The 12,424-nt window shown below is 44.6% G+C and overlaps 1 protein-coding gene across 4 annotated transcripts; it reads left to right on the top strand.

Moving 5' to 3' along the window:
- The first annotated feature begins 238 nt into the window (after positions 1-238).
- Positions 239-10,466, top strand: LOC114355794 (protein D2-like). 4 transcript variants are annotated; one of them, XM_028308814.1, is made up of 5 exons: positions 239-357; positions 2,047-2,143; positions 4,626-4,749; positions 6,659-6,872; positions 9,986-10,466. In XM_028308814.1, the coding sequence occupies exons 2-5, from the start codon at positions 2,063-2,065 to the stop codon at positions 10,122-10,124; spliced, it is 558 nt and encodes a 185-aa protein (XP_028164615.1). In that variant the 5' UTR covers positions 239-357; positions 2,047-2,062; the 3' UTR covers positions 10,125-10,466. The 4 variants fall into 4 exon arrangements, with proteins under 4 accessions (XP_028164615.1, XP_028164613.1, XP_028164612.1 ...); XM_028308812.1 differs by having other exon boundaries at positions 2,025-2,143; XM_028308811.1 differs by having other exon boundaries at positions 2,022-2,143.
- Positions 10,467-12,424: the final 1,958 nt, after the last annotated feature.

Raw genomic sequence — 12,424 nt, 5'->3', positions numbered from 1 at the left:
CATTTTTGGCGAAATACCCTGTGGCACACCTCCATGACAGAATGTCTCTCTTTTTCTCCTTGTTACAACTTACAGTAAAGGTGTAAAAGAGAAAGATGTCGACAAAAAAATGTAAAATTATATGTTCAAACTCTAATCCATATCTGTGTGTTCAAACAAGCCGTGCGTGCCAGAAAAAAAAAAAAAGTGTTCAAACAACTGAATAACAAGACGTCGTGACGCGTGACGGTATTAAAAAAAAGTAAAACGTCAAAAATTGCCGGCCGATTTTCTCGACGTTTTGTGTGGCGATTAAAAGTTGATAAAAATTGCCAAATAAACAGCTGCTTCTTCTGTTAATTCATCACTATCGAATCGGTGAGTTTTTTTTACCAAAGTGTTTTTAAAATCGCAATAAAATTGTGCCACAACTACAACCAACTAAGTCGAACGAATGTCCCTTTTCAATACTAACCTCATGATGACTAACCTTACCTTCTGTTGTATTTGTTCGCGTCTGCATTATGTAATTTGTAGGTTCTTTATCGATGTTTCCATGAAGATAATTTATTGCATTCGCTGCCATTGCTATCTAGACAAGAAAACCTTAAAAAGTTTTTGAAATTGGCTCGAAACTGATGAACCACGTAGGTAAACAAAACAACACAGAATTTAAATTAGAAATCAGGACAACAGTATGTCCCGTAAATAAATTATTTTGGGATATTAAATTGCAACTTAGATGAGTCCTTTGCGCTATATTATACTATATCCATATGGATTTGTTTTAGTATGTATGAAAGTTTAAGTTGCTATTCTAGTTTTATATACCCCATTAAAACTTTAGAAAAATTCAGTTTCATCCTTGCTATGATTTTGTATGTCAATTGCTACACTATAATCTTGTTAATTATCTTTATTGTGTGTACCATAACCAAGAAAAAGTCACATGAGTACTTTTCATAATGATGCCTATTTACAAAACAATCCATGTTTATCAGAACTGAATAAATGATAAAGAAATTGGTTTCACATATGGATGACACTGTAAAACTGTAATAGAAGATGTTTCAGTAGTTTAGGAACTATTTTTTAAACAGCAGTTAAGCAAAATGGTTTATCTTTATCTAATGTAAAAATAGGTGCCATATTCAGAAATATACTGCTACTTTTTAATAATTTAAATTCAACCATTGATACTTTTTGTAATCCTTCTTGAAAAATACATATTTTGGGTCACCTTTTTGCTGCTGAATGTGTCAAGAATCATATCCAGTTTCAATACTAGGCAACATAATACATGCAAATAATGTTCTTTAGCTATAAAAACTTTCCAAAGTTACATAATCAGTCGCTAAAAATCAAAACAAACTTTGTCTAAGTGTGAAATGTTTATTCATTTGTTTTTTTTATTCCTTGTGTGTGTGACCGAGCCCACCTCTCTTATGTCTACCTTCACTGGCTTAAACTTGTTCATGTGTTGTCATTATCCAGTACTTGTATGTAGAAAAGTGGTTTTATGAAATTACTGAAAGATTTTTCTATGTTAGAAATTGCACTAAACATTATTCATGTTTTAAAATAATACTATAGCTACTTGTTGAATGCTTTATTCCTTTTTAATGTTAATATTTTTTGCTGAACATAAACAATGTTTTTTGAAGTTTCGCTCCATATGTAACGTCAAGTGGACATTATGATTACACAACATACATTAGTTATTATCTAGACAAGATATTGCAATTAGCATCAACATTATCAGCTTTAGTTTAGTTACTTTTGCATTGACTATCATATCACTACAAACAAGCTAGCAACAGTTGAACACAACATTGAGATAAATCAACTTAGCGCAAAAAAGTGCGAGATAAAAGCACTTAAAACACTTCTCTACACACATGTACTTCTAAATAACGCGCCAACCGGTCCAGCGAGGCTTATACCTCAGTTACTCAACATACGCTGGTCGTAGCTGACGCGTTATTGATTAAAAATGTTGAGAGTGAAGACAATATTGAGATGTGCGCTCGTTTTGTTAATAGCAGACAGCACTATGGTCAATTTTAGGGTGCTAGCGAGAGCGATGTCGACCGTGGCGAAGGCGTTCGAGACGCACCAAGTGGTGCCCGATGTGGTGGCTAAGGCGCCGGCGGCTTTGGCTCAGGTGAGTGCATATTGTGATTACTATTACCGTTTCAGCTAAAGGATGTCCACTGCTGCTTGATGACTAAGATCTCCCCAAATGGTTTATGGAAAACCTTAACCTTAGCCTTATAACGTTGCACTGTCCACATCCAGGGTCATCCCGCGACCTTCACCAGATCGTCGGTCCACCTAGTAGGAGGCCTGCCCTTGCTACGTCTTCCGGCCCGTGGTTGCCACTCGAGAACTTTTCTGCCCCAACGGCCATCGTCTCTACGAGCTATGTGTCCCGCCCACTGCCACTTGATTTTAGCAATTCTGCGAGCTATTTTAATAATGTAATTACTATTCACTTTGTAATACTGTAATTACTATTACCGTTTCACCTAAAGGATATCCACTGCTGGATAAAGGATTTCCACGACGATCGGTCCTGCTCCGTCGGTCTAGGTGCTTCCCATGACCTTCAAAGGATCGTTGGTCCATAGGTCTGCCCACACGCCACGCCTCGCCCGCTTGAGAACTTTTTGCCCCAACAGCCTTCACTTCTAATTAATTTACTTCACCAGATCGTTGGTTCACCGAATGGGCCTGCCCACACGTCACTCGAAAACTTTTTGTGCCAGCGGCCATTCTTGCTTTAGTTAGAAGGCTCTCAAGTCTCAACTGCGCTTCGCGCGACCCGGCACGAAGGATCAAAATATTATTTAGGCATTTTGTTTAGTTCTACTTGCGTTCTGTCGACCTTTATCTGACCCTTGACATGCACAGAATTATTATCGGAAAGATACATTGCTTCCAACGTATAGGCCTAGGCAGTGGCATAGTCAAAACGGGACCAATTTCGCAGTGATTTTTCAATGAATATTCCCACTGAGAATTGAACTCGTCCTGGGGTTCGAAAATAACTGAAGAAACTTATAGGTCCATACGTGCCTATATTTAAAATGTTTCGTGTTAAACCTACTCAAATCTTGTATCAATAAAAAACTAAACGATAAACGAATAGCCATTATAGGTATTTCTCATTCAATACAACTGAAGGTTTTTTTTCCCAATTAGCCATTGTTAACGAACAAGAACTTTAAATATCCAAGTAAAAACTTGGATATTGTCTCTACACTTCCGTGATAATTTTTTCTATATAAAACGTCGCAGATTTATTGTCTCTCATTTGAGAAGAATCTGTCTTGTATTGTAGGTTACTTTAAACTCAACTTTAAACCATTGGTTCTGGCATGGTTATTTATGGGGAAAAATCATGTGCAATGAGCATTATCAACATCTTTCCTTATAATATACATTTTCTTAGGGAGGAGTCGAAGCCAAGAGCAGAGTAAATACAAACTTTTCTAAGCCAAGAGTCTAAATTTTGCGGCGCTCTTTAAAAAATACTAAAAGCGTGTTGATAGTTATAAAGATCTTAGATCATCATTTACCCTTTTTAATTAAACTAGGGTAATAAGTAAGTTGATGCGGATGCGGGCAGCGCAGGACCGTTCATTGTGGAAAACCTTGGGGGAGGCCTTTGTCCAGCAGTGGACGTCATTTGGCTGAAAAGAAAGAAAAGAAAGAATAAGTAAGTTGATAAAACACATTGATACAACACAAGCCAAGAGTCTAGGTTTTGGGGTGCTCTTTATAAAATACCAAAAGCGTGTTGATAGTTATAAATATCTTAGATCATCATTTACCTTCCTTAATTAAACTGGGATAATAAGTAAGTTGATAAAACACATTATCGTTGGTATTCGATATTAGAAAATTTATGGGTGGTTACTTAACAAGATACATTAATCGAGAATAAAATTGCTTGTTAGCAATGGAAATAGACGTAACTACAGCTGAATAACACACAATCACGGAATTATGTCGCGTTAACCGACGATTGTCGCAGGATGTATCATTACCAACATGTGACATGTGATCAAAACAACTGATTAACGTGTAATTTTTACTTCGCTATATGATTGACTGTAATGATCATTAGTTAGTTTAGTACTCCTGCTTATAGGTACCCACAGAAAAAAGCGATTAATACATTATTTCGGGCCTTGAAATGTGACGCTGAAACAGGTTGATTAACGGTCTACATACGCGCAAAAACAAATTCAAATTCTATCTCTAGTAAGACAAATAATTCATGGATGTATACTGTAATCGATCGATACTTGCCCTTAACCTTTTATTTTAAACAAGCTGTTTCCAACTCCTGTCTAGCCAGGATCTAGATAGGCCTTGAGGCCGTTGAGTCCCGGACTTCCGGGGGATAGCTTACTGTCTTCGAACAGTGAATTTAATCAGAAGAATATACCACTGCCACTTGCCACTTGGCATAAAGTCCGCCACTGTACAGTTTTATGTGCGAAAGTATAAATAAATAAATAAATATACGAGGAGTTCGTAAAGATTTCAAATATCTGAGCAGCCTAAAGTATAATAAACATAATGTCATCTTGACGCATATGGTGTACAATAACTATACTTATCTGTACCCTTCGCAGGTGAAATACCCCAGCGGCGTGGTGGTGGAGGAAGGCAACGAGCTCACCCCGACTCAGGTGAAGGATGTGCCGACTGTCTCGTGGGATGCCAGCGATGACAAGTTCTACACACTGGCTATGACTGGTAAGAACTAGATTTGGGTTCGTTACTTCGTTTATTTCAGCCAAGTTCACCGGTCATTCGTTTCTAAGGACAACACTGTTTCGTGGGATGCTAGTGACGACAAGTTTTATACACTGGCTATGACTGGTAAAGAACTAGATTTGGGTTCGTTCATTTCAGCTAAGTTCATTGCTGGACAAAGGCCTTCACCAAGGGTTTCCACAACGACCGGTCCTTCGTTTCAAAGGGACAACACTGTTTCGTGGGATGCTAAAGCCTGGTCCGTGAGCACGTAGAACTTTGTCCGGTGACCCCGAGCTACCCATCCTTGTCACTCGCGCGTAATTATGTTGCTGTCGCGCTCGCACACTCACTGCGGGCGCCCGTCGCACAGTCGCGACAGCAATATAATTGCACGCGAGCGATAGAGATGGGTAGCTTGGGGTCATTGGACAGGATTCTACGTGCTCACCGACCAGGCTTTAGTGATGACAAGTTTTATACACTGGCTATGACTGGTAAGAACTAGATTTGGGTTCGTTCGTTTCTTTCAGCTAAGTTCACTGCTGGACAAAGTCCTCCCCCAAGGGTTTCCACAACGACCGGTCCTTCGTTTCAAAGGGACAACACTGTTTCGTGGGATGCTAGTGACGACAAGTTTTATACACTGGCTATGACTGGTAAGAACTAGATTTGGGTTCGTTCGTTTCTTTCAGCTAAGTTCATAGCTGGACAAAGGCCTTCCCTCAAGGATTTCCACAATGATCGTTCGTTTCTAAGGGACAACACTGTCTCGTGGGTTGCTAGCGATGACAAGTTCTACACACTGGCTATGACTGGTAAGAATTAGATTTGGGTTCGTTCGTTTCTTTCAGCTAAGTTCATTTCTGGACAAAGGCCTTCCCTCAAGGATTTCTACAATGACCGGTCATTCGTTTCTAAGGACAACACTGTTTCGTGGGATGCTTGTGACGACAAGTTTTATACACTGACTATGACTGGTAAGAACTGTAATAAAAGAATCCGTGGGTTATGCCCCCGATGTATTTTGCCCCAGTGGTGGACCCTCTCGATTGATTTCCTTGAAATAAAAGTAATTTGTACCTGATACATTTTATCGCAGTAGAACGAAATCGGAGGCGTCCACTTCGAAGGCATAACCCACGAACCTGAATAAAATTGGGTTCGCTAAGTTCATTGCTGACAAAGGCCTTCTCCAAGGATTTTCACAATGACCAGTGGTTCGTTTTAAATTACGACACTGCTGGACCAAGACTTCCCCTAAGGGCTATGTTTCACCGGGACACCATGGCGGCTCAACCAATCGCCGGCTACCAACAAAATGTATGCAGCTTTGCGCAACCAAACGGACACCGGGTAACTCTATAGAGTTGCTATAGAATATAGCCCTAAGGGTTTTCACAACGACGCGACCGGTCCTGCGCTATCCGCATCCAAAATATAATTAATAAAAATAGTCAATTGAGTTTGCAAACCGATGATTTCATAGGTCCTTTTAATGCTGTACAAAATCGAGTCGAAAAATTGTTTTCGTATTGTAAAACTACAAATACCTACTCGAATGAAATAATTTATGTAAGTGATAAGAAAGTGAATCTAAAACTTATCACTTACATTTTTGATATCATAATGCCCATTCCGGTCAAGGTTCTGTCTACATTTACGTTCGTAAAGAAACCTACTCACTCACTTTGCATACATGTGACGCGTCTGAGAAAAAAGGAGATTAAATGGTTGGATGTAGAGGAACTACAGACGACAGCATCAGACTTCATAGTTGTTGTAAAATCGCCTCTATTGCAACTGAATAAGATGCTACACTCGACTTGCTGTCTGTAAAATGCAATCTGCGACAGTACCTATGTATTTTTTTTAACAATAATCATCTCTAAAATCTTCCACTCTTCAGATCCAGACGCGCCGTCCCGCACTGAGCCCAAAGCCCGCGAATGGCACCACTGGCTTGTAGCGAACATTCCCGGAGCAAACGTAGCGAGTGGCGAGACGCTCTCTGCCTACGTCGGCTCCGGCCCTCCACCAGACACTGGTCTCCACCGATATGTCTTCCTGGTGTACCAGCAGCCTGGCAAACTGAACTTTGATGAGCCCCGCCTCACTAATACGTAAGTATAAATAGATTTTCTTTCGCGTCGCGTCGGCATACAGATCATTACGCGCTGCGCTGGTGATAGCATCGCTACGTCTTGCTATACCAACAGTTCGGCAAACTTGCCTTCGACAAGCCCCGTTTTACCAACATGTCAGTCTCACCCTTATAGCGCCCGCGCAGAGCTCAATATGCGACACTAGTTTATACCGATTTGTCTTCCTGGTGTACCAGCAGCCTGGCAAACTGAACTTTGACGAGCCCCGCCTGACTAATACGTAAGTGTGACCTCTATTCCCGCTTGACCAACACGCGAGTCTCATCCTTATAGCGCCGGCGCAGAGCTCATTATGCGTTGCACTGGTGACATCGCTAAGTCTTGCTGTACTAACACTCGGCAATGTCACTTTTGATGAGCTCCGCCTCACCAACACGGGAGTCTAGCCTCTATTGCGCCGGCGCAGAGCTCATTATACACTGCGCTGGTGATACCATTCTGCATCGCTACGTCTTGCTATAATTCGACAAACTTGCCTTCGACAAGCCCCGTTTTACCAACATGTGAGTCTCACCCTCTGTTGATATGTTGCCTGGAGCGAACGTAGCGAGCGGCGAGACGCTCTCTGCCTACGTCGGCTCCGGTCCTCCATTAGACATTGGTCTCCACCGATATGTCTTCCTGGTGTACCAGCAGCCTGGCAAACTGAACTTTGATGAGCCCCGCCTGACCAACACGTGAGTTTTCACTCTTATAGCGCAGGAGTAAAGTTTATTATCCGTTGATATGCTGCCTGGCGAAAACGTGGCGAGCCCTGCCTCACTAATAGGTGAGTTTCATGTTTATTGCGCCGACGCAGAGCTCATTATGCGCTGGCGACACAGGTCTTCACCGATATGTCTTCCTGGTGTACCAGCAGCCCGGAAAGCTGAACTTTGACGAGCCCCGCCTCACCAACACGTGAGTTTCACTCTTATAGCGCAGGAGTTAGTTTGTTATGCGTTGACCTAGACACCGGCACTGACACGAGTCTCACCCCTATTGCCCACGCGCAGAGCTCATTATCCGTTGATTTGATATGCTGCCTGAAGGGAAACACGTAGCGAGCGGCGAGACGCTCTCTGCCTACGTCGGCTCCGGTCCTCCGCCAGACACTGGTCTCCACCGATATGTCTTCCTGGTGTACCAGCAGCCTGGCAAGCTGAACTTTGACGAGCCCCGCCTGACCAACACGTGAGTTTTCACTCTTATAGCGCAGGAGTAAAGTTCATTATCCGTTGATATGCTGCCTGGCGAAAACGTGGCGAGCCCTGCCTCACTAATAGGTGAGTTTCATCTTTATTGCGCCGACGCAGAGCTCATTATGCGCTGGCGACACCGGCCTGCATCGTTATGTCTTCCTGTAGGCCTAAGATGCGCGCCGTGATAACTTTTATCGACGCCAAAATGTATGGGCAAAATCGATAAAATGGCGTGATAACCGCTTATCGCGGCGCGCATCTTAGGCCTACTGGTGTATCAGCAGCCCGGAAAGTTAAACTTTGACGAGCCCCGCCTGACTAATACGTAAGTTTGACCTCTATTCCCGCTTGACCAACACGTGAGTCTCATCCTTATAGCGCCGGCGCAGAGCTCGTTATGCGTTGCGCTGGTGACATCGCTAAGTCTTGCTGTACTAACACTCGGCAATGTCACTTTTGACGGGCCCCGCCTCACCAACACGTGAGTCTAGACTCTATTGCGCCGGCGCAGAGCTCATTATACACTGCGCTGGTGATACCATTCTGCATCGCTACGTCTTGCTATAATTCGACAAACTTGCCTTCGACAAGCCCCGTTTTACCAACATGTGAGTCTCACCCTCTGTTGATATGTTGCCTGGAGCGAACGTAGCGAGCGGCGAGACGCTCTCTGCCTACGTCGGCTCCGGTCCTCCACCAGACACTGGTCTCCACCGATATGTCTTCCTGGTGTACCAGCAGCCCGGAAAGCTGAACTTTGACGAGCCCCGCCTTACTAATACGTAAGTAGACATCATAGCCCCTATTACGCCGGCACAGAGCTCATTATACACTGCGCTGGTGATACCTTTCTGCATCACTACGTCTTGCTATAATTCGACAAACTTGCCTTCGACAAACCCCGTCTTAACAATACGTGAGTCTCATCCTTATTGCGCCGGCGCAGAGCTCATTATGCGCTGGCGATACCAGTCTCCACTGTTACGTCTTCCTTGGGTACCAGCAGCCCGGAAAACTGAACTTTGACGAGGCCCGCCTCACTAACACGTGAGTCTCACCCTTATAGCGTAGGAGTAGAGTTCATTATGCGTTGACCTAGACACCGGCACTGACACGCGAGTCTCACCCCTATTGCACACGTGCAGAGCTCATTATTCATTGATGTTCTGCCCGGAGCGAACGTAGCAAGCGGCGAGACGCTCTCTGCCTACGTCGGCTCTGGTCCTCCACCAGACACTGGTCTCCACCGATATGTCTTCCTGGTGTACCAGCAGCCCGGAAAGCTGAACTTTGATGAGCCCCGCCTGACCAACACGTAAGTTAATATGTATTATCCGTTGATATGCTGCCTGGCGAAAACGTGGCGAGCCTTGCCTCACTAATAGGTAAGTTTCATCTTTATAGCGTCGGCGCAAAGCTGATAATCAGGGCCGTCCTTAACTTACTAGGGGGCCTGGGCACTTAAGGATCAAGGGGGGGCCATATCATCTTGAGAAAGGTATATTGAGTAGACGAGGGGCCCTTCGTTCGCGGGGCCCCAGGGCACGTGCCCAAAGTGCCCAGTGGGAAAGAGGGGCCTGCTGATAATGCATTGATTGATACGCTGCCTGTTGATGACAACTGTCTGCAAAAATATAAGCAGCGTTTGAGCAATAGCCTTCGAGGAACTTAGGCTGTCTTCAGACTTAATTTTACTCTAACATTTAGACGATACAGCTTTTGACCTACAACAACTATGCAATGGTCACACCTAATACCTATACGCTCTGAGCTTCGAAGAGCCCCGCCTAACGTACATTTGAGTCTACTGTATTGCGACGTCATAGAGCTCACTTTACGCTGACAATTAAAACCTTACACCAATCCATTCAACTCTAATATCGTTTGCAGGTCCGGTGACAACCGCGCTAACTTCGCCATCGCCAAGTTCGCCAAGAAGTACAACCTTGGCGATCCGATCGCCGGGAACTTCTACCAGGCCAAGTACGACGACTATGTGCCCCTGCTCTACAAGCAACTTGGCGCGTAACTTGGCATCGTAACTTGGCTTTGGCGTTGTGTGTTTGGCGCGAATTGTGACTTAACCCAGCGGGTTAAGGTTTAGATTGGCTGTTTACACATTTCTGCTCAAACTTGAATTCTTCCAGCTGTAATTTTTTTTCTTGAAGGAATTTGTCACGTGTGTAACTAATGTTGGGCAGTAGCATTTATAAAGCTGTAGTTTCCAACGCAAAGACTGTTAGATTGTAATAAAGAACCAAACACACTTCCACGCAATATCTGGTTGTAAACAACCGTGTCATCTGGTGTGACCAGTCAATAATCTAGATTTGTAAGTGAAATTCGTATGTTAAATAAAAATGCATCAAACCTACAGCTTGTTTTATTGACATCTAAAACCTTATCCGGTCGATTGTTTATGTTATAGTCAAACCTCATAACACAGGTCAAAACAACTTTAACTGCAAAAATCAGGAAAGTGGTTTTGATACATGCCCCTAGATAAAAAAACCATTTGACTGATTCTAAACTAACTATTTAGTCTACCGTATCAAAGAACCAGAACTGCTTCTTAATGCATCATGCTTTGCTACATATTTTAATGTCGATTGACGAAGATGACTATTAGGGGGCGCCATAGAAAGAAGTCAAGCCCAGGGCGCTGGTAGCATTAAAACCCGGCACAGGTTGTTCGTTTAATTTCCTCACTATATTTTATCAACATTGTTAACCTGTGTTACTTACAGGGCCGGATTAACCATCTCGGGGCCCCTAGGCACAGCTCGTTTCGGGCCCCCTTTTTTTTGTCGCGGAGGAAATGCTTTGCGCACCGTCACCACTGCCGGGGGACAGGGTGGTATGTGGGACTCCCGGCGCCCTAAAAAGGGAAAAGGACGGGGTATACCCACTAAAACCTCCGCGGCGTTCCGTCGTAGGCCGAGTGGGGGTGTCGCGAGTATCCGGAGACCCCAGCTTCTAGCTCCTAAGGAGGAGTACCAGCGAGGACGCACGCCGCAGAGTGCCCTACCGTGCGGTAGGTCCTTGCGACCCTCTGCGCTATGGCCCGCTGGGGTCTGCGCAGAAGGGAAGCATTCTCCCTCTTGTTGAGTGCGTCCACCCAGACTGGGGCGCCATACAGCGCCATGCTCCTCAGAACGCAGGCATAAAGTCGACGGCACCCACCTCGTTTGTGGCCCTCCCAAATTCGGGAGGAGCCAACTCAGTGCGCCGGCAGCCTTGAGGAGGCGTGGCGCTAGTGCGGGCTAAAATGCCACCTCCCGTAAAGCGTGAGGCCCAGATATATCATTTGGCCTTTGACGTCAATCCTAATGTCCTCAACGCGTCGGGAGGGGCGCGCTGGCGAGGCCCCGGAAAGAAAAGGGCCTCAGTCTTCTCCAGCGCGACTTTCAGGCAGAGGCGTCGTATTCTGCGAGCAACTAATATGCCGCCCGCCAACGCCAGCCATGCCGCGGCCCCAAATGTCTTCCCCGGGCAGTGACCAGAGTGTCATCCGCATAGCATAATATGACACTAATGCCCGCGAGAAGGACGCCCCAGAGGAGCCAGTTGAAGCCTAGGTTCCACAAGACGGGACCGAGCACCAAACCCTGCGGAACCCTGCTGGCTACACCGCGCCGTTTGTGCTGGCCGTCTCTGTTAACATACAGGACTTCGCGGTCCCGTAAGTAATCGGCCAGCAGCGCTCGAAGGTACTGAGGCACTCTGTGATGTTGAAGTGCCTACATGAATGGCGAACCTTTAGGTATCAACGTGCCACTTTTCCGAAAAAAAAAAAACGTTTGATGTAGACATAGACGTGCCATCAAATAACATCTAATGCTCTCAATGAGAGGTATAGTACAAATTAAATCTTGTGATTGGTGGCGTGCCCTAAATATGGTGGCGCGTGCCATCGATGGCACGCGTGCCAATGGTTCGCCATCCCAGCCTAGAGTATGGTGGAATGAGGGATGGTATTAAAAGCGTTGGCTATATCGAATGATACAGCCAACACACCCTCAGCCCTCTTCCTAGCCTCCGCAGTGAGGCTTTTTAGCCTCTGAAGGGCGTCGACCGTCGACCTGTCATGTAAACCAAAGCAGTAATGCCAACGTCACGAAAATGAATTATGTTCCACAATATCGAAATATGACGATTGAATGTGTAAACCAAATTATGGCGAATTTTTGAGGTGGTTTGAGTTTTGTTGCATAAAAATAAAATCTTTAACATTTTTTTTTTCATTTTTTTATAGTGGGCCCCTGGCCATAGTGGGCCCCTAGGCACTGGCCTAAAGTGCCTTATGGATAATACGGCACTGTAAACAAG

This window comes from Ostrinia furnacalis, unplaced genomic scaffold, assembly GCF_004193835.3.
Source record: "Ostrinia furnacalis isolate ACB-3 unplaced genomic scaffold, ASM419383v2 OfSCF2514, whole genome shotgun sequence".
Taxonomy (NCBI): Eukaryota; Metazoa; Arthropoda; class Insecta; order Lepidoptera; family Crambidae; genus Ostrinia; species Ostrinia furnacalis.
Note: the sequence above shows the minus strand (reverse complement) of the source record. Positions and strands in the feature narration are given on the sequence as shown.

Bases quoted from the DNA above. Each gene is read 5' to 3' on its own strand.
- LOC114355794 (XM_028308810.1), top strand. From the start codon at position 1,973: ATGTTGAGAGTGAAGACAATATTGAGATGTGCGCTCGTTTTGTTAATA. The intron at 4,750-6,658 runs GTAAGAACTAGA...TCCACTCTTCAG, and splicing joins CTACACACTGGCTATGACTG to ATCCAGACGCGCCGTCCCGC. The intron at 6,873-9,985 runs GTAAGTATAAAT...TATCGTTTGCAG, and splicing joins GAGCCCCGCCTCACTAATAC to GTCCGGTGACAACCGCGCTA.